The sequence below is a fragment of the Danio rerio genome, chromosome 4 (assembly GCF_049306965.1).
Source record: "Danio rerio strain Tuebingen ecotype United States chromosome 4, GRCz12tu, whole genome shotgun sequence".
NCBI classification, from domain to species: Eukaryota; Metazoa; Chordata; class Actinopteri; order Cypriniformes; family Danionidae; genus Danio; species Danio rerio.
Window position 1 is genome coordinate 68,761,494 of NC_133179.1, and position 25,567 is coordinate 68,787,060.

The 25,567-nt window shown below is 47.0% G+C and overlaps 2 protein-coding genes and 1 long non-coding RNA gene across 5 annotated transcripts in view; all 3 read right to left on the reverse strand.

Moving 5' to 3' along the window:
• Window positions 1–25,567, reverse strand: part of LOC137491233 (uncharacterized) — a 120,407-nt gene that overhangs the window by 47,418 nt on the left and 47,422 nt on the right. Inside the window, exon 3 of one of the 3 annotated variants that reach the window (XM_068220376.2) lies at window positions 19,061–21,209. The exons of the other annotated variants lie outside the window; for them this stretch is intronic. Coding sequence (XP_068076477.1) covers window positions 20,236–21,209 — 974 coding nt within the window. The 3' untranslated portion in view covers window positions 19,061–20,235. Of the gene's footprint in view, window positions 1–19,060; window positions 21,210–25,567 lie in introns of those variants that run through there. 3 annotated transcript variants of the gene reach the window in all.
• LOC141381872 (uncharacterized) lies at window positions 4–15,934 on the reverse strand. Its single transcript, XR_012402747.1, has 2 exons — window positions 15,752–15,934; window positions 4–2,021 (listed from the first exon to the last, which is right to left on the reverse strand). It is a non-coding gene; the product is annotated as an uncharacterized lncRNA (long non-coding RNA).
• LOC103910903 (uncharacterized) lies at window positions 8,613–10,327 on the reverse strand. The gene is made up of 3 exons (XM_073946776.1): window positions 10,181–10,327; window positions 9,103–10,085; window positions 8,613–8,695 (listed from the first exon to the last, which is right to left on the reverse strand). The coding sequence occupies exons 1-3, from the start codon at window positions 10,325–10,327 to the stop codon at window positions 8,692–8,694; spliced, it is 1,134 nt and encodes a 377-aa protein (XP_073802877.1). The 3' UTR covers window positions 8,613–8,691.

A 25,567-nucleotide genomic window follows, 5' to 3' on the forward strand; every position in this document is an offset into this window, starting at 1 on the left:
GTCTTTTACAAGTTTTATTCTTTATAAAGAAGATCACAGTCATACAGCAACAACAGTTTCTGCAGAGTGAGATACTAAAGCCAAGTGTGTTCATCCTTTTATCTGGTTTGTACTGCTTACGAGGTCAACTCCTAATAAGGCCTCATCTACAATTACGTCAGGCGTCTTCTGCTGTTCGTGCGATATGCTCATAACAACCACACATCCTTCTTAGGATAATGAAAAAGCTTTCACCTAAAGAAATATAGTTATCTATGAAAAATGTACACACATAGGTTTTATGATGAACATATGGAGAACACAGATACACACACATGTAATAATGAGTCTTAGACAAGTTTCTAACATATAAAGCTCATCTAAAAATGAATTTCCATTACAATTCCTCTCTTTTTATAATTCATTGATAACTCATCATCAAATTCATTTTTTCACCTTTTCTAAAATCACACTAGTTATAAATCACATTCTGATTATATTGATCATGCTGATTACAAAAAAATCATTCCAATTATATTAATTACACTGGTTACATAAATCATTTAACAGGTTTCTGCACACATTAATACACTAGAGATGTTCAAACCCTCCTCTTAATATAGTTTCCCCATTAAGATTTACTTTTCAAAACATCCCTCTTCCCTGGGAGCCGGGCTAAACGAATAATCACTGTTATTGCGCTCCTGACCGAAGTCAGACCCTCAGTCACCCCTCAGAGGTTTCCATCACAGAAATTGCCTGTTATTTGCACATTATTGATTAATTCCACACAACAAAATTCAGAAACATTTGTCAATCAATTAAAATTACTAACCCTCTACATTGTTAATTCAATTATAATACTCATAAACATAGGAACACGTTGTTGTTTCTGTACTCTTAAACATACATCTCATTTACACTCTTCTCTCGATTTTCATGCAAATGATCACTCTTTTAAGACTTGTTACAGAGCATACAACTCATACAGTTTGCTGTTTTTCTTTAGATAGACCCAAAATACATTTAAGCAAGCAAATAGTCGTCTCAAAATTCAAACAAAAGTCAGATCCATTAACATTTTCTCAATTAAGTAACAGCCGTTACCTAAATCTGTTCTTAGTTTGTTCACGGGTTTTCTTTGTTCATATCCACATAGCTGCTGCTATCACCAAAGTCATAATCAAATTCATCCCCCATATCAATATTCATACCCTCTTTGTTGACAGCCATCTTTTCCATCTGAAGGGATGATGTAGCTGTAATTAGTCTGCCCACTGACCATGATACAAATTCCAATATACATGGCAGACAACATAATATCACCAGGCCCACCCCCAATACAGGTAAAACCACAGTAAAGGCCCAGTAGATCCAGTTTCCCCACTTAAATGACAGCCAATCTAGCCATCAGTTGTTAGCGTTATTAGGCACTTTTACGGCCAATCTCATATCAACTACAATGCCAGTAATGTTTTGTTGTAATCAGGTTAATTAAGGTGACACTAGCAGCAATGCCAGTGTTGTTCTCCTCAGACCACACATTCCTTGCACACAGAATGGATGCCACCAATCTTTTCGTCCATCTTCAGACCCTTAATGTGATGGTCAAGCACAGCTTTTTCACCTCTCTTTTGGTAGCCTTCTCCTCCGTCTGATTGCTGCTTGGTGTTGTATTCAGAAGTTACTGTTTCACACACACACCTCTTGACTTTGTTGTTGTTTCTCCCCAGCTGTGACCTTGCTTCACTCAGATATCAGCCTGCTCTTTTCCTTCAGACAGCTTCAGAGCCCCTCTTTCTCTCCTACTCTCTCGCAGAATCCTCCTCAGGTGGTGGAATTTTCCTGCAGTGCCCAGCGTGCACCCACGTCGCCCGCTCCGCGACCTTCACCGCTGTCTCAGTGGTCAGTAGCACTTGAAATGGACCCAGCCAACGTTTCGCTCTCCAGCTCTTCCTCCTCAGGTCCCTTATCACCACGAAATCGCCAGGCCTCAGATTGTGTAGTGGTCTGTCAGCTGCCTTCCCCAATGCGGCCTTTACCTGCACACAAACATTTGACAACACATGAGACATTTCTTTACCGTAATTCAACATGTCATCCTCACACACATCTGTTGAGGGCAGCTGCTGTTTACCCCCATTCACACCTACACGCGGTGGTCTGCCAAAGACAATTTCAAACGGGCTCAAATTCATTTTTGGTCTTTTTCTCATTCTCATGTACATCAGGACAATGGGTAGAGCTTGAACCCATGTAAGCCCTGTGTCTTCACAGCATTTTGCCAATTTGTTTTTTTTTCACAATACCATTTTCTCTCTCAACAGCTCCGCCTGAAGCTGAATGGTGACTGCAATGTGTTCTCAAATCAATTTCCAATTGATGGCCCACTTGTTTGATTGCTTCTGTAACAAAATGGGTACCATTATCTGAGCTTATTTTTTGTGGTATTCCCCATCTCGGCACGATTTCAGTCAGTAACGCTTTTGCTACCGCAGCCGAATCTTGTTTTGAGGTTGGAAAAACTTCAACCCACTTTGACCACATGTCAACCATCACCAAACAATACCTTTTCCCATTGCATGGGGACAATTCAATGAAATCCATCATCAAATATTCAAATGGCCCTGTTGGAGGTGGATGAGATGATTGTGGAACCTTTATCGCTCTGGCCACATTATGTGTGTTGCAAATTACACATTGTCTACAGAAATTGTCCGCAAATGTAGTGAACCCCTTTGTGAACCACAGTTCGTTCATTTGCGCAACCATTGCTGTTTTTGACACATGATCTTTACCGTGAAGTAATTTCCCATAATGTTGGAAAAATGTTTTGGTAAACACGCCTTGCCCTCAGCACACTTCCACACATTATCTTTCATCACACAGCCAGACTGTCTCCACTTGTTCTTCTCCAGCCCCGTCGCGAAGGTCTGCATATCCTGCAAAGAAGAACACACGTCATTGTCATTATCAACAGATAGCAGAGAACATTCAGAGTTGCCCTCGTCTCGGGACGCCGCGACTTTTGCTGCTGCGTCTGCTCTGTAGTTACCTGCAGAAACAGAATCTTTGTTGTTAGTGTGCGCTGCGCATTTACAAATGGCCAGTTTGTCAGTTAGTAAAATCGCATCAAGCAGCGCTGCCACTAAAGGAGCATGGAGTATTGGTCGACCATCAGACTTTAGAAATTTTCTCTGTTTCCACAGAGCCCCAAAATCATGAGCTACCCCAAATTCATACCTAGAGTCAGTGTAAATGGTAGCTTCTTTTTCTGCCATCAAATTACATGCCTCTGTCAACGCCACGAGCTCTGCTGCCTGTGCCGAATAGTGCCCTGGTAATTTACCAGAAGCCATCACATCAAATTCAGTTGTTACAGCGTAACCAACCTTATTCTGGCCTGTTTGTGGATCTTTGAACGCTGAACCATCCACAAAGAGGACATTGTCACAATTTTCAAGTGGTTCGTAAGAGAGGTCAGGTCGTGGTGTACACACCTGTTCAAGTGCTGTTAAACAACAATGATGCTCTTCCCCATCCTCCCCAGTAGGAAGAAGAGTAGCTGCATTCAAACCAGTACATTGTTTAACAGTCACATTTGGCATATCTAACAAGATAGTGTGATATCTCAGCCAGCGAGCTGTTGACAGATGCGATGTTTTTTGTTTTTGGAGTATCATGGACCCAGAATGTGGCACCATCAATATCAGATCAGAATAACCAACAAAATCTCTTGAAGCCATCACAGCTTTTTCCGCAGCCGCCACTGCTCTTAAGCAACGTGGCAGGCCTGCTGCTACAGGGTCAAGTTTGCTCAAAGTAGGCCACAGGTCGCAATCTACCTCCATGATCCTGTAGGAGCAATGATGTCATGAACCCATTTCTCTCATCTACCCTCTGAACAAATGGTTTTGTTGGTACAGGTAAACCCAATGCAGGGGCCTCAGCCATTTGTAACTTCATGTTTACAAATGCCTGCTCTGCCTCTTTCGTCCACTCTAGTTTATCAGTGGATTTCATCCCCTTCCCTAGTGTTAGGGCTCTCAGGGGTTGTTCCAAAATTGCATAATTAGGAAAAAATGTGCGACAATATGAGCACATTCCCAAAAAAGACAACATTTGTTTTTTTTCGTTAACGGTTTTGGTACATTTTTTATACCACTTACCCTTTTTTCAGACAGGGATTTACTGTGTGGTGTAATGACATGCCCCAAAAATGTTACCTTTTGTTTAACAAACTGCAATTTTGTCAAACTGACTTTGTGGCCCTCCTTAGCCAGGTGTTTAAGGAGAGTCACAGTGTCTTTCACACATGTCTCCTCATCCTCAGCACATATCAACAAGTCATCAACATACTCTAACAAAGCAGTTCCAGCTGTCAGGGTCAAAGGTTCCAAACTTCTTAACAACGCTTCATTGTACAAAGTTGGAGATGCTGTAAAACCCTGACACAGACGTGTAAAGGTGTAGCCTTTACCGTTAAAATTGAATGCAAACCAAAATTGGCTGTCTTTGTCCACTGGCACACTGAAAAATGCATTAGCCAGATCAACAACTGAATAGAATTGTGATTTTTCAGGAATTTGTGACAAACTCGTGTACGGATTTGGAACTAATGGAGCCCTTTGTTTGACAGCTGCATTTACTACTTGTAAATCCTGTACAAAACGCCATTCTGTAGGCATCCCATTATCCCTTATCTTTTTAACAGGAAAAATAGGGGTGCGAACCTCAGAATTGTTGCATGGTACAATAACACCCTGTTCCAGTAAAGCCTCAAATACTGGGGTAATGCCCTCAATGGCTTCCCTTCTCAAAGGATATTGCTGTTGACAAGGTCTGTTATCAGATTTTGCAGTGATTTTTCACTGGATCACAACCTTTGATTAAACCAACATCTTATTTGCTTTTAGCCCACATTTCACTTGGTATTTCTGCTAAAGCTGGGTGTATGTCTGCAGCGTTAAAGTCAACCATGCAAGAATTCTTTATGCAAAGTTTGCCAATAGCAGTCACAGTTTTTGAAACAGCTGTTTCAGTTTCACTGTCTACTCTAAATGCTTTTGCTAAATTCCATCAACACACTGCTTCACAAACGGCCCTAAATCAGCCCGAGATTGTTGTTTGCCCTTGCAAACTGATATGTGAGGCACAGCCTGTGCTGACAAGAGATACAATGAAACCTTCTTTTCTGACAGAGACACTGAAACTGCACACAGACTATCCTTCCAGTACATTTTCTCTAAAATCAACGTTTCATTCACATTTGTCTCAATCCAAGCTTTCTCAAATTCCTCATCTGTAAATTACGACATGTGACGTACAAAGCAGTTCACCAGAAGACATTATATTACTGTCAAAAGGTTTAACACGTTCTTTAGCCAATTTGCAAATTTAATTAGCCCATTCATTGTCTTCAATCAGCCATTCATAGGCCCACTTCGGCTCTTGTGATTCAATTTGTAAACGACAAAATTCCTCCCCTTCAATCACTCTCACACCAGAGGAATCTGCTGTTAAAATCTAATTTAGTTTACACAAAATGTCCCTTCCGAGGATGGGAACGGGGCATTTTGGTGAACAAACAAATGCATGTCTGAAAACTTTACCCCCCTCTGTCTCACAGGTCAGCAGAGCTGTAAATCGCTCGATCACTGTATGACCAGATGCAGACAGAGACTCGTGAAATTTGGTTGATAGAGGTATTTCACACTGCAGGTCACATGGTCGTATGCAAGATCTGCTAGCTCCGCTATCAGCTAGAAACTCAACCAAAGTGGTCTCAATCAACAAAAAATATTTTGTCATATTAAAAATGCTTCATTACCAAAAAAACAATGCCATTTCATCAGAAAAATGATCAACATCACTGTGATCAAAATTACAGTGGGAAATGCAAGCTTTTTCTTCAGTGCAGAGAGCCAGTATATCAGTGTATGTGAATATGTTTGTATAAAAATGTGTCTGCATTTAAACATGTTAGTAAAAAATGTTCACTTCCCTTTACTGTAGCTGTTGGCTGCTTGCCCAGACCCTCTCCATTCTGCTCTTCCCTCTCCGCACATCAGCTCCGTTGTTGGTTTGCGCCTTTCGGGTCAATCCTTGACCAAAAGTCCATCTCGGTGGCAATCGCAGACATTTGGGACCGTTTCTCGTCACGTACCCCACAGGCTCTGTAGATTTCATCGCCATCCGTCACATTCCAGTTTCTCCATCTTCTGGTATCTTTCTCACCCTTGACACCTTTGTCGTCTTTGAACTTGTGATATCTTTGGTTGTCAGGTCTTGGTTGGATCTTTGGTTGGCCGCTTCTACCAGAGCCATGTGCAGCTCGTTTTCTGCTTTCTTCTTGTCTTGCTCGTGCTTCGCTGTCAGCTTGTCTTCAACATGTTGAGCACACAGCAAAATGTCTGTTAAATGTCCATTTCTCCAGTTCAAACAGATGTCCTCCACTCGCTCGAGGTGGGAATTTCGTTGGTGCGGTCGGAGGTCTTCTGGGACAGTAGCAGTTGAGGTCTGGGTCAGTTCTCAGGGCTCGCAGCTCAGCCACGGGATAGTGATGATACGGCGGTACATGTATGGAAACAGATGTATAGAAAGGATTAGTAATGCTAATTACTCTTTCTTTACATTTAAAGAACATTTCACATTTACTCATTCACCCTTTCACATTTTTCATGCCAGCTGCCTCTGCAGCATTTTCCTCTCTGCCTCTTATCTGCCTCCCTGAGCCAACAATCAACAGTGTCTCCACACGACACACACACATTCCTTTTACAAAAACCAACTGCTTTTCCTTCTGCCTTCTCAATCAACTCTTTCAATTTGTTTAACCTAGTAACACTCAACATTCCCTTTCCCTCAGAAACTTGTGATACTTTATTAGTTTTCCTATATCTTGCATGCTTTTTTCCATATAATTTTTTCCCATATTCCAAAACACCGGTCTATCATATCTTCGTACTTTGTTTTGAGACGTCCCCATGCTGGCAAAAATCTTCCCCTGGACTTTGTCGGTACCTATTAATCTGTCGGACGTCTCCAACAGATTTCGATTTTTCACCTAAAATCGACAAGTTAAGCTTTCCAGCTCTATTTCTCGTGGCACACAATTTCACTTTCCTTTTAGAAGTAAATCGCCCGGCCCCTGATTTCAACCTCCTCCATAAAGTTAACCTCCACTCCACAGCTGCCCTGTCCTGACCTATTCATGCATCTCTAAGGACCGAGCTGTCCCGGGAGAAGCTTGCTAATATACAGAATTGGACTCAAGGCCTTCTGGGCGTTCAAAGCATTTGCAGACCTGGACAGATTTGTTCAGCCCACCACCTCCTTGTGCTGCAAAAGGGATTCATTCTCCCTATGAGCTATCAACCAAGGCTGAACCTGGACGGGGGCGTCCCGCGAGTCACTTTTAACACACAAGGCAGGGATAGTTTGTCCCAATTGGAACGTAGCCAAGGCAGAACCTGGACGAGGGCATCCCACGTGACACTTTTAACACACAAGTTAGGGCTAATCTGTCCCAATCGGAACGTAGCCAAGGCAGAACCTGGACGCAGCAGGCATACAGCGTTGAACTAAGAAGACAGGGCTCATTTTTGTCCCCACTGAATCTACTTTTACCACACAGATAATAAGTAAAAGGAATAATGAAGACACTGAACACCATTTGACCGTTAAGTTGTACAATATTTATTCAGGACAATTCAGAGTCTTCTGTTTGTTCGAGCGGGCGAGCGCACTGGCTTTTCCCCCTGGCAGGGCGCCATGGCAGCGTCCTCCTGCTGGTTCCCTCCTGGAAAAGAGACACATAAAGGGCAGTTAGCCAATGCCACACGTTCTGCTGTCCACGCCAAAGAGAATGTGATTTTTACCAGGGGAGAGACGGAAGTCTCTGTCCTCTTGCGCCCTTTCCGCGGGGGGCTTTCAGTGCCCGCTGCCTCCCCATCCTCCTCCTCCTCCTCCACCAAGGCCCTTTCAAAGAGTCTGCGGCGCTCGCGTGCTTGGAGAGGTCCGAGGTGAAGTGCGTAGAACTTATCTGAGGTTGAAGTGTCATGGCACATGAATTGCGCCACCTTGCGGCGATCCTCTGAAGAGTGTGCATTCTTTGCCTGCGTCGGAGAGAGACAGAAGCTTGATTAGGATCGAAGCCGCCGCTGGTAGTTACAGGGGCGTCACAATGCCTACTCACATGGGTCCCAATCGCAGTGCGTACGTCAGTAAAGGTGGGTTTGCCTGGAAGGCCCATACTGAGCCAAGCAGACTGAAAGTACTTGTTCAGGGTCCGACAAGGACTGGCTCTGGAAGTGAAAAAGAAATAGGTAGCCTGGCTCCCTCCGGGGAGACCAGCCCGCAGCGCCAAAAACCTGCGGAACCAGCTGTATTCCTCCCTGTTTAGGGACAGCTGAGCCGCTCCAAAGGCTCTGTTTGTTTTGTGAGTGGTAATCTGCCATCAGAGAACAAGCAGTGAGTGAGTGAGTGAGTGAGTGAGTGAGAGAGCATGCTACTGGTGACCCCCACCTTACTTGCGCCATACTCACGTTAATGACATAAGCAGACTCGTCGGGGCTTCTGGAGGCCTCTTCAACCTCCTGGATTGTGAGATTCTGGAAGACTCCACAGCGGTGCCCAGAGATGGAGGTTAGGAAGCCAGTCAGAAAGCCATAGAAGCGCCACTGTTGCCTAGTGCTTGGGTTGGATTCGAGGCTATCTGGTGAAGGACATTAGACAGATTAGACCACCGACGGTTTTATTTCCTTTCTGGGTCACCAACAGCTCTTGGCTGCTGGTGACCTGTTCTCCGGGGCGCCAGCAGCTCAACCAAGAGCTGCTGGTGGCCCGGAGAGGAAGTTAAACCTAGGCCACCAGCAGCCGTTGGTTCACCCAGCCACGTCTGTCTGCCCCCCTTCCCCTCCGAATGAGTCCCAAACATTTCCTTTCCGGGCCACCAGCAGCTCTTGGTTCATCCAGCCACGTCTGTCTGCCCCCCTTCCCCCCGAATGAGTCCCATTCGCGGGGGAGAGGGGCAGACAGACGTGGCTGGATGAACCAAGGGCTGTTGGTGCCCCGGAAGAACGAACAAGGGGAATCGCTGGAACGGCGGAAGGGCTTGCTTACCTAGCAGGGCGGGAATTTTCCTCCCAGCGGTCCGGTGACAGCGCACCAGGCTGGTTCTTGGGGATCAGTCGGCTTTCCTTCGCCTGCTTGGTCCTTACCTCGTGCACGACAACACGCCGGCGTATGCCGCGAATGAGGGCTCTGACCTCCCTTCGAATCAGAACCAGAGCCGTGCTGGAGAGCTGACAGGCGGCCGGCGGCGTCTCCGAGAGGTAGTCCAGGAACTGAGCCACGTTCTTCAGATAGTGCTGCCTGGTGGGCTCGGCCATGTGGGTCTGACCTAGCAGGGCGGCCCACGCTCGGATTCGGGCTGGTTGGTTGAGGAAAAGGAAGTTCCCTGGCTCCGCGGTGCCCCTGGCCATGTAACCAAGGAAGGCTTTGATTCTCCCCAGCTTCGAAGTGACGTTGTTCCGCAGGCGCGCGGTGGGCTCGCTGCCCAGTTGGTACCCTTCAAACTCCCCCAAGAGAAGGTCTGTGGAACGAGCACAACCAAGAGTCAACTTCCCCGAAGGCACACAGCCAGCAGAGCGACAGTGACGTGCCTGAAATATACTCAACTCAGCGCGGGGACGTGGTCCGGGAACGGGTAGGCAGTGGGTTCCAAAGCCTCCGGAGGCTCGGGGGGCGTCGGACCTCCGGCCGCCCCTCACCCGGGAGCCGGTGGTGCAGGAGGCGACCTGGTTTTCCTCGCCCTCTTCCTCCTCCTTCTCCCCCCTTCTCCCTTCCTCAGCTCCCGGTAGAGGCGTGTAATCTGGAGCAGGGTGGACCGCATCTTGGTAACCTGTTTCCCCAGGTCCGTGAGCTGAGCCTGTATGCGCTCGGTGGCGCGCCTGCAGCCGCGGTCGGCGCACGGGCGGCCGGCCTCTGGGCGCTCCGAGTTCCTCTCCCCCTCGGAGGACGATGCTAGCTGGGACACGACGGGGATTGCAGGCTGGGTGGACCACAGCCACTGCAATTCCCGGGCTACTTTCCGGCGTTTCGCCCTCCCCATAGCTTCATTCCGCCCCGAGGTCGAGAGCTCCACGTGCTGCCTCAAGTGCCTGTCGAGGTGGGCTGGCGTCCTGCGACAGCCCGGGACCGGACACGGCGACTTCCGAGTGTCCACGCGGCCGGCGGCCAGTGCGAGCAGCAGCCGCTTCTCGTCCGCGTTGGTCACCTTGTGAACGGCCGTCAGGTGAGGCGCGAGCCGGCTGTAGACGTTGAAGCATAGGATACATTCAGCCATGACCGTGCTGGAGCCAATGGAGAGGGGGAAAGGGGCCCACACGCCAGGTGCGGCGGTTGATAAGCGGGCGGAGGCGGGGTCCACTTATGCGTCATGACGTTGGTGGACCTGTGTTTCTTAAAGGGGAAGGACACCCCCCCGCACCAGGGGGTGTAAGCCGATGCCCTACGGGGATCCTACGGTTCAAGCCTTCTTTTGTTACGACTCTCAAGTAGGGGGGAGAGGGGTGTCCACCTCACTCCCTTCCCCCCTTTTCAAAGGAACCAGAGGGGGGGTGTCCCGTTAAACAATGCACCCCACCGCCTCTTCATGGTTGCCCCGGTCAGCGGTTCGACATCTCTCTCTCTTGTTACGACTCGAGTTGGGGAAGGGGTGTCCCACCTCACTCCCTATCCCCCCTTCATTTTGCTGTTCTGGCCAGCGGGAGCTTTTCCACAGCCTTTCTCGTTCACTTTTTCCACCCCAAAATGGGGATTGTTTGAGCCCCATCGAACATGCGGCGTTTTTTGGGGGGGGGGGGGGGGGGGACAGCTCCACACGCGCCAGCCGCGGGAGCTTTTGTGACCTGCTACAACCAACATGGGATACGCACCAACCATCGGAAGGGGGGTCCAGACAGCCCGTAACCCCGGCACCACTGACCCTGGCACGTTTCACCTCGCCGGAGTCCACTAGCTTCCCCTCCCAACCAACCACCCTCACTCCCCCCGGGAGCAGGGTAGGCGGGGTGGGGGTCAGCCGGGAGCCAGCAAGGATAAACCCAGGGGGTGGGCGGCGTTGCGGGCGGACGGACGGGATGCAGACGCACACACTCGGGCGGGGGTAGAATCGAAGCCTACACCAGCTCGTGCCCTACGCTGCCCCTGGGGCCTCGATTCACCACGCCGGGTGACTCGACCGAACCCACCGAACATCCCCCAGCCCCCGCAGGGCGAGGGGCGTGGGGCGGGGGCACAGGCCGAGTATCGGCGCGGGGGAAACGGAGTCCAGGGGGGCGGGCTGGCGGGCGGGCTGAGCAGCAGACAAGCTCTGGGTCATTTAGCCAGACGGGCCATCTGGGTCCTTTACCCACAGATCGGGGCGGGAAGGGGGGGCGCTGTGTGCGGAGGGACACCCCCACGCCTCCCTGATAGAGCGCCCAGGACGGGCAGGATCTGCCACACCCATAGAGGCCGACCCCATTGGTGCTTTGGGGGGCCTGGGTGGGGGCCTAGCCCCTGGGGCGCCACACTAGCTCCTATCGATCAGTCACCATGGGGTCTGGCGACTGGACTGTCAGAGACTAAGTCCATTAATCTTCGCCTTCCCCGAAACCCTGATGGCAGGTCAGAGATTGTGGGTGTCGGGCAAAAACCTCCAGGCGCGGGACGTCCCGACAAGTAGGCCAGGAAGGGTGGTCTCCCGTCGGGCATGGTTTGGTGGGCTCAGGCCTGGGTCTAACCAACGCCCCGGTGAGCGCCAGGCATAACGTTTTCCTGTTGGACCTTTGGCGCTAGATGCGTAAAGATGTGCCGCTGGTGAACCATTGATGGAGCCGCTGGTGAACCATTGATGGGGCCTCTGGCATCCAGCGGTGGGGGGGGCCTGTGCCCTGTGCGCAATGCCCGAGGTACACACACCCTTTCGGGGATGGCCCAGCTCCCCCCCTGGCCCAGAGACTCTGGCATCCAGCGGTCGGGGGGGGCCTGTGCCCTGTGCGCAATGCCCGAGGTACACACACCCTTTCGGGGATGGCCCAGCTCCCCCCCTCGCCCGGAGACTCTGGCATCCAGCGGTGGGGGGGGCCTGTGCCCTGTGCGCAATGCCCGAGGTACACACACCCTTTCGGGGATGGCACTCCCAGCCCAGCTCCCCCCCCTGGCCCGGAGACTCTGGCATCCAGCGGTGGGGGGGCCTGTGCCCTGTGCGCAATGCCTGAGGTACACACACTCTCCGGGGGCAAGCGCTCGTTCCAAAAGACCCTCCAGATTTGCACCTAATCACCAGCAGTGCCCGGGCACCCCACTATTAAGCCCGGGGACACTAACTCCTCCAAACCGCATGGATAAGACAGACGTGCTGCTGGTGACCCAACTGGCCAAGACGTACCGCTGGTGGCCCAATCGGTCTTTGGGTTTGTGAATGGGTCACCACCGTGCTTGGGCTCGTGTATGGGGCACCAGCCGCACAGCGTTCTAGCCTCCGCCAGCGATGGGGTCTTGTGTTTGCTGCGGGGTGACGGACGCTGGGGGACGGGTTAGCAGCTCAGACATGGACCCTTGACTCCCGTGGACCCCCTGACTCCCATGGTATTCAGCCCACTGGCCTTGCCCGGGTTTGAACGCTTGTTTTGGGGCAGTTTTGCTGGCCAATGAGGCCTGGGTCCTTGGTGGGACCAGGGCAGCAGCGCGCACTTGGTTTGCCCGGATTTGAACGCTTGTTTTGGGGCAGCTTTGCTGGCCAATGAGGCCTGGGTCCTTGGTAGGACCAGGGCAGCAGCGCCCACTTGGTTTGCCCGGATTTGAATGCTTGTTTTGGGGCAGCTTTGCTGGCCATTGAGGCCTGGGTCCTTGGAAGGACCAGGGCAGCAGTGCGCACTTGGTTTGCCCGGGTTTGAACGCTTGTTTTGGGGCAGCTTTGCTGGCCATTGAGGCCTGGGTCCTTGGAAGGACCAGGGAAGCAGTGCGCACTTGGTTTGCCCTGGTTTGAACGCTTGTTTTGGGGCAGCTTTGCTGGCCAATGAGGCCTGGGTCCTTGGTGGGACCAGGGCAGCAGCGCCCACTTGGTTTGCCCGGATTTGAACGCTTGTTTTGGGGCAGCTTTGCTGGCCATTGAGGCCTGGGTCCTTGGAAGGACCAGGGCAGCAGCGCGCACTTGGTTTGCCCGGGTTTGAACGCTTGTTTTGGGGCAGCTTTGCTGGCCATTGAGGCCTGGGTCCTTGGTAGGACCAGGGCAGCAGCGCCCACTTGGTTTGCCCGGGTTTGAACGCTTGTTTTGGGGCAGCTTTGCTGGCCATTGAGGCCTGGGTCCTTGGAAGGACCAGGGCAGCAGTGCGCACTTGGTTTGCCCGGGTTTGAACGCTTGTTTTGGGGCAGCTTTGCTGGCCATTGAGGCCTGGGTCCTTGGTAGGACCAGGGTAGCAGCGCCTACTTGGTTTGCCCGGATTTGAACGCTTGTTTTGGGGTAGCTTTGCTGGCCATTGAGGCCTGGGTCCTTGGAAGGACCAGGGCAGCAGTGCGCACTTGGTTTGCCTGGGTTTGAACGCTTGTTTTGGGGCAGCTTTGCTGGCCATTGAGGCCTGGGTCCTTGGTAGGACCAGGGCAGCAGCGCGCACTTGGTTTGCCCGGATTTGAACGCTTGTTTTGGGGCAGCTTTGCTGGCCAATGAGGCCTGGGTCCTTGGTGGGACCAGGGCAGCAGCGCCCACTTGGTTTGCCCGGGTTTGAACGCTTGTTTTGGGGCAACGGGCCCCTCTTTAGACCCCTGGTTCGTTCAACCGCTAAATCGAAAATTGCACTTAGTCCTTCATTTGTGTCTGTTATCGAAAACTCGACGGCAGGTCAGCGAAACCCAGGGACGCGCTACCCCCCCTCCAGGCGCGGGTCATGCCGGAGAGAGTGGTCTCTTTCCGGGCATTGCTTGGTGGGCTCTCCCCCTGGTCTAACCAACGCCCCCGGTGAGCGCACTTAGGTCTCAGCTGGTGCGTAAATGGTGCCGCTGGTGAACCATTGGCCTCCGAGGCTTCATGTCACGCGCTCTCTGCCCAATACACCCTCACTTATCACGGGCAAGCACTGATCACCAAAGACCCCCCCCCTGGCTCTTTCTGACCCATCGCTTACCGTTGGTGACCCAAATAGGCCTTTGCGCGCGGTGGCCTGCCATGGAACCCTGACTCCCATGGTGTTCAGCCCACTTGGTTTGCCCGGATTTGAACGCTTGCTTTGGGGCAGCTTTGCTGGCCATTGAGGCCTGGGTCCTTGGTGGGACCAGGGCAGCAGCGCGCACTTGGTTTGCCCGGGTTTGAACGCTTGTTTTGGGGCAGCTTTGCTGGCCATTGAGGCCTGGGTCCTTGGTAGGACCAGGGCAGCAGCGCGCACTTGGTTTGCCCGGGTTTGAACGCTTGTTTTGGGGCAGCTTTGCTGGCCAATGAGGCCTGGGTCCTTGGTAGGACCAGGGCAGCAGCGCCCACTTGGTTTGCCCGGGTTTGAACGCTTGTTTTGGGGCAGCTTTGCTGGCCATTGAGGCCTGGGTCTTTGGAAGGACCAGGGCAGCAGTGCACACTTGGTTTGCCCGGGTTTGAACGCTTGTTTTGGGGCAGCTTTGCTGGCCATTGAGGCCTGGGTCCTTGGTAGGACCAGGGTAGCAGCGCCTACTTGGTTTGCCCGGATTTGAACGCTTGTTTTGGGGTAGCTTTGCTGGCCATTGAGGCCTGGGTCCTTGGTAGGACCAGGGCAGCAGCGCCCACTTGGTTTGCCCGGGTTTGAACGCTTGTTTTGGGGTAGCTTTGCTTGCCATTGAGGCCTGGGTCCTTGGTAGGACCAGGGCAGCAGCGCCCACTTGGTTTGCCCGGGTTTGAACGCTTGTTTTGGGGTAGCTTTGCTGGCCATTGAGGCCTGGGTCCTTGGTAGGACCAGGGCAGCAGCGCCCACTTGGTTTGCCCGGGTTTGAACGCTTGTTTTGGGGCAACGGGCCCCTCTTTAGACCCCTGGTTCGTTCAACCGCTAAATCGAAAATTGCACTAAGTCCTTCATATGTGTCTGTTATCGAAAACTCGACGGCAGGTCAGCGAAACCCAGGGACGCGCTACCCCCCCTCCAGGCGCGGGTCATGCCGGGGAGAGTGGTCTCTTTCCGGGCATGGCTTGGTGGGCTCTCCCCCTGGTCTAACCAACGCCCCCGGTGAGCTCATCCATAGCGTTTGCCAGTGGTCGTTCTAAAGACCCCCCCCTGCTAGAGACCCACCATCCCCCAAATGAGTGTTAGTTGTTTCAAACAGCAAAAAAATAAAATCAATGCATTTCGTTTTCAAAATGATTTTTTTTACTTTCTTCTGGAAGTAAATCGCACAGCCTGGATTTCAACTTCTTTTTGGAAGTAAATTGTACAGCCCCCTGATTTCAACCCCCTCCCGGGAGTAAATCGCAGTTAGCTAGCCGAACGTATTAAAAAGGTCTTGATCTTAGACAGGCGCCAGATCTCACTTGTATAAGGTCTTGATCTCAGCTAAACGCCAGATCTCACTTGTAACAACGGTCTTGATCTCCGCCCAATGTCCGATCTCACTTTCATTAATCACGCCGCTATCCCACAGAGACAGATCTACCAGCATGGTGAGGCCCAATTTGCAGTAAAAACCCTTCTAATTATTTTTGATCACAATAATCAAATACCCAAAACTTGTTAAATTTCCTTTTTTAACAATAAACAAAGAATTTGTTTCTTACCAGAGAGTTCAGATGCCACTGAGTTCTTTTCCCAGATGTCAGTGGGGTCCCCCTCCAAGCCCGGCGGTCGGCCCTTCAACCCTCAATCACGGGGCAGGGCTGTGACACGAAGTCCCAGGATGATCAGTCACCGTCCGCAGGGTCCGGAAAGGTTCCTCCAAGACATCCCACTATTCTGACACCAAATTGTTGTGGCTATTTTCTCTAAGGAGGCTCTCTCAGTGGTCAAGAAACAAAGTCTTACCCGGGATGTCTTTTACAAGTTTTATTCTTTATAAAGAAGATCACAGTCATACAGCAACAACAGTTTCTGCAGAGTGAGATACTAAAGCCAAGTGTGTTCCCCTTTTTATCTAGTTTGTACTGCTTACGAGGTCAACTCCCAATAAGGCCTCATCTACAATTACGTCAGGCGTCTTCTGCTGTTCGTGCGATATGCTCATAACAACCACACATCCTTCTTAGGATAATGAAAAAGCTTTCACCTAAAGAAATATAGTTATCTATAAAAATGTACACATAGGTTTTATGATGAACATATGGAGAACACAGATACACACACATGTAATAATGAGTCTTAGACAAGTTTCTAACAAAAAGCTCATCTAAAACTGAATTTCCATTACAGCACGCTTTCACGCTTTCTGCTATGACGTGGAGCGCGAGGTGCACTCAACGTTACGCTGCATGAATTTTTAATTAGCCTACATTAGTAACAGTTCATTTTGTTTCGGTATAAACTTAATCCTAGGAAAGGCAAAAATAAATGAAGAAAATTAAGACCTTTGTAATGAAATTCAAGACTTTATTTACAAAATTCAAGACTATTAAGGCATTCACTTGAAATTATGAAATTTAAGAGTTTTTCAATGCTTTTAAGACCCCACGGGTACTCTGGACATGGACCCTCGGCATGCAGTGGGATGGTTTGCTGCCAAGCGTGACATGGCAGGAAAAAAAACAGCAGCTCAGAAACCATGGTGCTTGACTGGAAAAAGGTGGCCTTCTCCAGTTTGGAGGAGAGTCCCTACCCCAAATAGAGTTCAGGTATCTGCGTTTTCATGAGGAATGGAATGTGAGATTTAAATATGGATCAGTGCAGCAGCAGCAGTAATGCAGTTGATGTGATTGTCGGTTGTGGTTAAGGAGCTGAGATGAAAGGCAATGTTCTCAATTTACCGGTCAATCTAGGTTCCTACTCTTACCTATGGTCATAACTGAAAGGACAAGATCTCGGATACAACCAGACACATTTTACAAAGTGTTATGACCCGCTTGTTTGAGTTGCAACATAAAAGAGAGATGAACCAACAAAATAGCTTGAATGCAAATGATTTATTATAAAAGTAACTCATAGAACAATCAATCAAAGCAACCAACAAATGTCTATAGATAATAATAAAGATAAAGAACTTAGGATATAATCACAACAAAACTTTAACTGCATGATATAAGTAATGCAAAACAAAACCATAAGGTTAAAGAGTCAATGAAATGGCAGGTCTTGACATGAAGACACCCAAGTAGCATCAGCGTCCTGAGGTAGCTAACACAACAACTTTTATATACCCATTGATGAGTAATGCAGGCATTCAATCAGGATTTACCACATACTCCAATCGGAAGTCCTGGGATCATTACAGTTTAGTAATATTGTAAAACTTAATACCTGTCGCTTTGCCTAAATTCAAAAATATTCATCAAGTTCGTATTCTACTCAAACAAGTAAATGTAGTAAACTAGAAAAAATCTTAAACATAATAGTAAAGAAACTTTATTAATAAAAGTTGCAACACAGGACAATTGAATGAGCTTTCTAAACTTGAGGTCCTGGTATACTGCTAACTAACCGTCCTGGAGGTCCACTTTCTTTGGTGTGCGGTGTCTTTCCAGTGACTTGTTTCTTATTCAGGGAGCCAGACGGAGAATATCATCCAAAACAACACAAGCTACATGAATACACTGGAGAGTGGAGTACAGATGTATCCGCAGCTGTACAATCACTTGCAAAGAGATTTTAAGCCGCAGAGGTGCTGTTTGTCAGATGTTTATAAAAGTGTTCTTCACTCAGCTGCCATCATTGTGTTTACGATAAACACGAGGATCGCAGCACATTTACAACCCCACCTACTGCAGTGTAGAAGTGTTGGAACACAGTATACTATCACTCAGCCTTTTGAAACATTATTCAGACATGAAAAATCCTGAGCACATGAGAAAATGTTTTGCTGCATTCATGTCATGTGTGCAACTTTTTGTCCATGTGTTTCGGTCTGTGCCGAATGAGTGAAACTCTGTAGACACTGATCAGATCTGTACGGTTTCTCACCAGTGTGAATCCTCTTTTGTGTTTTCAGATGTGTTAACTGATTAAACCTCTTGTCAGTTTGAAGACTTGTATGGTCTCTCCAGTGTGAATCGTCTCCTGCAGTTTCAATTTGAGCTGTAATAAAAGTCTTCTCACACTCAAAGCACATATACTCGTTCACACCAGTGTGGATCTTCATGTGTTCATTAAGGTTTGCTGATCTGTTGAAACTCTCCCCACACTGAGTCCATGTGATTGGTTTCTCTCCAGCAAGGGCGTAGGTTTGCACCTGACATTGGTGGGGACTGGGGACGAGTCACCCCCGCCAAGAATGAATGTTTTTATATATATATATATATATATATATATATATATATATATATATATATATATTTATTTATATATATATTAATTATATATTTTATATATTGCTATTTATTATTTAACTGCTATTAAAATGTATCATTGAGTAATCCCCTCTTCTTACAATTTATTAAGTTAAATTAAATAGTCATGCGTGTAGCCAAGGGGGGTCAGGTGGTTTGAAAGACCAACAGTTGGATTATTATTATTATGTTTGAATTTATCTTATTATTCAAATGGATAAATTCTCACTGAGGAAGGTTGAATGCACCGGCCAGTTTGTTATTTGCCTATAGGCTTTAGTTTTTAATTTAAATAAAGTTTTAACAAATTTCCCAAAGAAAATTATGATAAAAAAATTGTATTTTAAAAATTAGTATATTTACATATTTGAAGAGTTTAGATGCAAAAACCTCTAAATGCCATTTAATATTTTCTTCTAAAATTAGCATTTTTCTCCAATTCCTGTGTGTGGACTCAGTTATTTTACTTTTCTAGTGACAAATACGTTCTTTTCATTGCCGTTAAAGTGAAATAACTGAACATAAATATACAACGCTGAGAAAAATGCTCATTTTACATGGCATTTAGAGGTTTTGGCATCTGTACTGTACTTCATTTCTTTATTCTAATAATTTAAAGTCCTAATTTCTAGTTCAAAGAATTTTTATTATTTATAAAGCTATAATAAAATTTACAGTTTAAATGTGTAAATATAGCAATTTGACAAAATGGTAGGAAATAGTTTTGATACATCAAAACGTGTAGTTGTAATAACTATCCAACAGGATTATCTAGCAAAAATTAGTTCTTAATATGTCACTAAAATGTCATATTTATACCTCAATTAAACAGAAAATCAGGTGAATAACTGCAAAAAGGTTCGGTTTTTCAGAAAACCATAAACCCCTTTCAATAAGCTGGCTACAGGCCTGAAAGTGTTATGTTAAAAATTTGTTTATGAACTGATAAAGAGAGAGTTTAATAAAGGCTTTCGTTCATTTTTCGTACAAATTAAACATGTCTCATAGTATTATTAAAAGATGGAGCACAGGCTGTAGTTTTTCTGACAAATTGTTTCAACCAAAATTGGGGATGTTACTCTAAGAGATTAGAAGAACTGGCAGGGTCATACGTTTACATGTAGGTGTTTATTCTGCAGTTGGTTTTCAGGGAATATTGTTTACAGACTAGTCTGCTTTAAAGTTAGACTGAACGTAAAAGCGGTGAAAACACTAGCATAACGGCATTATCATCTTGGACTCATTAAGTAGCGAACTTGAGTTTATGTGACTCACACTTTTCGTTGGAAAAAGCTCTTTATGTCCACCTCTTCTTGCTACCTCCATCCTCACTTGTGCGTGTCTGTCTTACACCTCACACACATCGGGAAATTCCCCCCGCGCAGTTGTTTTGGTGCTGTTTGTATCTGAAACTATGATCTGAAAGCAGCCACTCACACGACAGCAGGGAAAGGCACAGCCAATCACAATGTTCACATGTGTTTGGTGGCGGTGCGACTGGAGCAGAGAACGTGATTTAACCCTTTCGGCATGTCTAGGTTTATACTGACAGTGCGATGTTTTTAAGTTAATTAAATTATTGGTGGGGACATTTTGGTAGTTTGTGGATATTGGTGGGGACATGTCCCCACCGTCCACCCTAAATCTACGCCCCTGCTCTCCAGTGTGGGTCTTCATGTGTTTATTAAGTTCTGATGAGTTGCTGAAACTCCTCCAACATCGAAGCTGCAGTCACACTAGTGTTTGAGCATGAGAAATTCTGTTGTACGACGCTGCGAAAAGGAGCGGGATTAAACATGATGATTAGACATGAATAGTTTCTCTCCAGTGTGGCTCATGATGTGTAGATTAAGGGATGATGATTGGCTGAAGCTCTTCCCACACAGAGTACAAGTGAATGGTTTCTCTTTAGTGTGGATATTCATGTGACTGTTAAGGTGTGATGATTGGTTGAAACTCCTCCCACACTGGGTGCATGTGAATGGTTTCTCTCCAGTGTGGATTTTCATGTGTTTATTAAGGGAAGATGATTGGTTGAAACTCTTCTCACACTGGGTGCATGTGAATGGTTTCTCTCCAGTGTGGATCCTCATGTGTTTATTAAGGTATGTTGATTGGCTGAAACTCTTCCCACACTGAGTACAAGTGAATGGTTTCTCTCCAGTGTGGATTTTCATGTGATTGTTAAGATGTGATGATCGGTTAAAACTCTTCCCACACTGAGTGCATGTGAATGGTTTCTCTCCAGTGTGGATCCTCATGTGTAGATTAAGGGATGATGATCGGTTGAAACTCCTCCCGCATTGAGTGCATGTGAATGGTTTCTCTCCAGTATGAATCTTCATGTGTAGATTAAGGTATGAAAATTGGTTGAAACTCTTCCCACACTGAGTACATGTGAATGGTTTCTCTCCAGTGTGGATTTTCATGTGATTGTTAAGGTGTGATGATTGGCTGAAACTCTTCCCACACTGAGTGCATGTGAATGGTTTCTCTCCAGTGTGGATCCTCATGTGTAGATTAAGGGATGATGATCGGTTGAAACTCCTCCCACAATGAGTGCATGTGAATGGTTTCTCTCCAGTATGGATCCTCATGTGAATCTTAAGATAGCCTTTTCTTCCAAAACTCTTTCCACACTGAGTGCAGGTGAAACGATTCTTGTCTCTCCTTTTCAAAATACCATTAGTCTGTAAATTAGATTTTTCCTCAATTTTGACATGATGTTCCTCCTCTTTTCTCCCCTCATTCTCTTCAATTAGGTCTGAAATAAATAAATAAAACATTAGTTTGCATTAAGTCTTAAAATTTCTCCTTAAAAGCTGAAAAGTGAAAAGACACTGGAAACATTGGTTACACTCACTGTAATTTTGATGCACATTAAATGTAAAATAAATCAGATCATATTCGATCCAAGATGGCAGCGCGTGCACAATGCGAGGCTCAGGGTCTCTCCAGTTTTTGCATTTTTGCAGTATTATTCCTGCTCATTTCGGGTCTGTTCGTGCAGAACTGTGGTGCCTTTACATCGTATACCCAACAGGAGCTTTTGGATATTGGTTTGTGGATTCCGGACAGTTTTATTAGCAATCTTCGACTCATCCATGAGATTGCCAGAACACCCCGGGCTCACAGACCGCGCAGAGAACGTAAACAAAGACGGGGAAAGCGCGGCGGGCTAAGAGCTAAGCTAAAGCTAACACCACACCAGCTCTCTTTACCCAGCATCTTTCTCGCCAATGTACGGTCACTGGTGAACAAAATGGATGAGATTCGACTGTGCATCAACCACAGCAAAAGATTATGGAACTGTAACGTCATGATTTTCACAGAAACATGGCTAAACAGCGGGATACCAGACAACGTTGTATCGCTAACGGAGCATCACACATTCCGAGCGGACAGAACGGCGGATGACTCCGGTAAGACCAGAGGCGGAGGATTATGCATTTATATTAACAAAGCTTGGTGCACAAACTCTATCGTCGTTGGGAGACATTGCTCTGCTAACCTGGAATTCCTAATGGTTAAATGTAGACCTTTTTACCTACCACGGGATTTCACATCCACCATAATATCTGCTGCTTATATTTCTCCCGACGCTGATGCAAAGCTGGCTATGAACGAACTTCATGCAGCCATCAGCAAACAACAGACTGCTCACCCGGAGGCTGCTTTTATTGTTGCGGGGGATTTTAATCACTCAAACTTAAAGACAGTGCTCCCTAAATTCCATTAAAACATTCTCTGCCATACAAGGGGAAACAAAACATTGGACCATGTTTACACAAACATAGCTGAAGCCTATGCTGTGACCCCCCTCCCCCACCTGGGTCAGTTAGATCACCTTTCTTTGTTCCTTACCCCCAAATACTCACCCCTCATCGACCATGTGAAGCCATCAGTGAGGACCATCAAAGTGTGGCCAGCGGGGGTAGACTCCACACTCCAGGACAGGTTTCAACACACAGACTGGGGTATGTTTGCTTTCCAGGCCACACATGGCTCTCACACAGACACTGACAGTTACACTTCCTCTGTTCTGGAATATATTAACACCACCATAGACAGTGTTACAATCCAGAAACAAATCACCACATACCCAAATCAGAAGCCATGGATGAACAAGGAGGTTCGCCTCTTGCTGAAGGCACGCAGCACTGCCTTCAGATAAGGGGATGCACAGGCCTACAGCACTTCCAGGGCTAATCTGAAGAGGGGCATCAAAAAGGCCAAGCACTGCTACACGCTTAAGCTAGAGGAGCACTTTTCCAACTCTAATCCTCGGCGCATGTGGCAGGGCATCCAGGCCATCACCAACTACAAACCCAGCCAGTCCACACCCACAGCCACTGACGTCTCCTTCCTGAACGAGCTAAATGACTTTTATGCCCGCTTTGATAGAGACAATAAAGAACCCTACACCAGGATCACTTCCTCCACCGACCACTCACCTATCACACTCACCTCCTCAGAAGTACACACCGCACTGAGTCGTATCAATGGGTGTAAGGCTGCTGGACCAGACGGTATTCCTGGGCGTGTCCTCAAAGTATGTGCAGAACAGCTCGCTGGGGTATTCACAGACATTTTCAACCTGTCGCTCAACCTAGCAGCTGTGCCAACATGCTTTAAAACCACCTCTATTGTGCCAGTGCCCAAACACTCCAGCCCAACATGCCTGAATGACTACCGGCCTGTAGCACTCACACCCATCATCATGAAGTGCTTCGAGCGGTTGGTCCTGGCACATCTAAAAGACTCTCTGCCATTCACACTGGACCCACATCAGTTTGCCTACCATGGCAAAAGGAGCACAGATGATGCAGTCTCTATAGCACTGCACTCTGTACTCACACACCTGAACAATAAAAACACTTATGCACGAATGCTGTTTGTGGACTTCAGCTCGGCATTCAACACTGTCATACCCTCCAAGTTACTGATCAAACTAAGGAACCTGGATATTGACACATCACTATGCAACATGATTATGGACTTTCTGACTAACAGACCTCAGAATGTTAGATCAGGTCACATCTGCTCCACCACCGTCACACTCAACACTGGTGTACCACAGGGCTGTGTGCTGAGCCCCTTCCTCTACTCCCTTTTTACCGTTGATTGTAGGCCTGTTAATAGATCCAACACCATTTTCAAATTTGCAGATGACACCACAGTGATTGGTCTAATCAGCAACAATGATAAGACGGCCTACAGGGAGGAGATACAGCATCTGGCCACTTGGTGCACCGACAATAATCTGCTCCTTTACACCAACAAAACCAAGGAGCTCATTGTGGACTTCAGAAAGGGACGAACAGGTTCACATGATCCCATTCACATCAATGAGATGGCCGTTGAGCCTGTCTCATCCTTTAAGTTCCTGGGGACCCACATCTCAAAGGACCTTTCCTGGTCCACCAACACCTCCAGCCTGATCAAGAAGCCTCACCAGCACCTATTTTTCTTAAGGCAACTGAAGAAGAACCAGCTTTCATCAGCCGTCTTGGTGAACTTCTACCGCTGCACAAAAGAGAGCATCCTGACAAACTGTGTCACAGTCTGGTATGGAAGCTGCTCTGTTGCTGAGCGTAAGGCACTGCAGCGGGTGGTGAAAACTGCCCAACACATCACAGGGACCACACTGCCTGCCATAGAGGACATCCAGAAGAAACACTGTTTGCGCCGAGCACGCAGTATTCTGAAGGACACCTTTCAACCCGCTCACAGACTGTTTTCTCTCCTGCCCTCCGGCAGGCACTTCAGGCTCCCCCGGACAAAAACCAGCAGACTGAGGAACAGCTTTTTCCCCAGAGCTGTCTGCCTCCTGAACTCTGCCCCACACTGACTCTTTTGCCCCCCCAATACACCCTCCACTCTCCTCTAACTTAAACTTCTTGCAATAACTACATTGTTTAATATTTGCTTGTTTAAAATTTGCACATTCACTGCACCACATTGAACTGTTTACTTATTGAACTGTTCATAACCACTGCATATGGGCATTTGTAATTATGTACACACCCACTATACATATACACTTGTAATCATGCTTATTTATCTGCATACTACTGATTATTAATAGCAACCTGTACATATATTCATATATTGTAACATATACAATTGTAATCATGTTTATCTATCTGCAAACTACTGTTTATTAATAACAACCTGCACATATATTCATATATTGTAAATCTGTTTATAGCTTATCCAACCTGTATATAATGTTCATAGTACATCCATCTGTAAATATCACCATAGTTTTCTATAACTGCACTTTATAACTTATTCCTGTATCCTGCACTTGCTGCTATTGCACTGCTGGTTAGACTTAAACCACATTTCGATGCATTGTACTTGTACATGTGTAATGAAAATAAAGTTGAATCTAATCTAATCTAATTTTGTTTGGTCCATTAACGTGTACACATTTAAGCAGATTCAATTTCAGATTCAGCTTTATTTATCTAGTGCTTTTACTATGTAATATGTGTCAAAGCTGCTTAACATTGAAGTTATATTATATGGACTCTATGCATGAACTCTGCTGACGTGGTTTTGGTAGAATATCAGTCAGGCTCTTTACGTCTACATAGCGCGCTCTACGCCGAAATCTAATAGAGGCGAAACCTAAACGCATCAGAGCATGGTAAAGAAGGGGGATTTACTCTTAAATTGATGAGGATCCTCTGCCAGTGGATGTCCAGCATCTAGAAAATCATTTTTGTTCAGTTCCAGAACCCATAATAGTTGATTAATACACCAGATCAGGCTGAAAATCTCCATGAAGAGGTGGAGTGACTGAAAGGAGACTGCTTCGATGCTGCTTTTAGTGATGTTATAAGGTTCTAAAGGTACCGTTAAAAAATGATATACTAGAATTTAACCCAGATGACAGTAGTAACAAGTTGTAATTGTATTTTATATTAAATAATATTACGTTTTTAACCATACTATAAAGTAAATTCTATTATGTTGTATATATTGTATACATGCATATATATACACACACAAACACACACACACACACACCAAATATTCTAGTCTCATGTAATAGGCAAATACCAAACTGAAACAAATGTATCAAGCACAAGTATTTATATGCAAAACCTAATC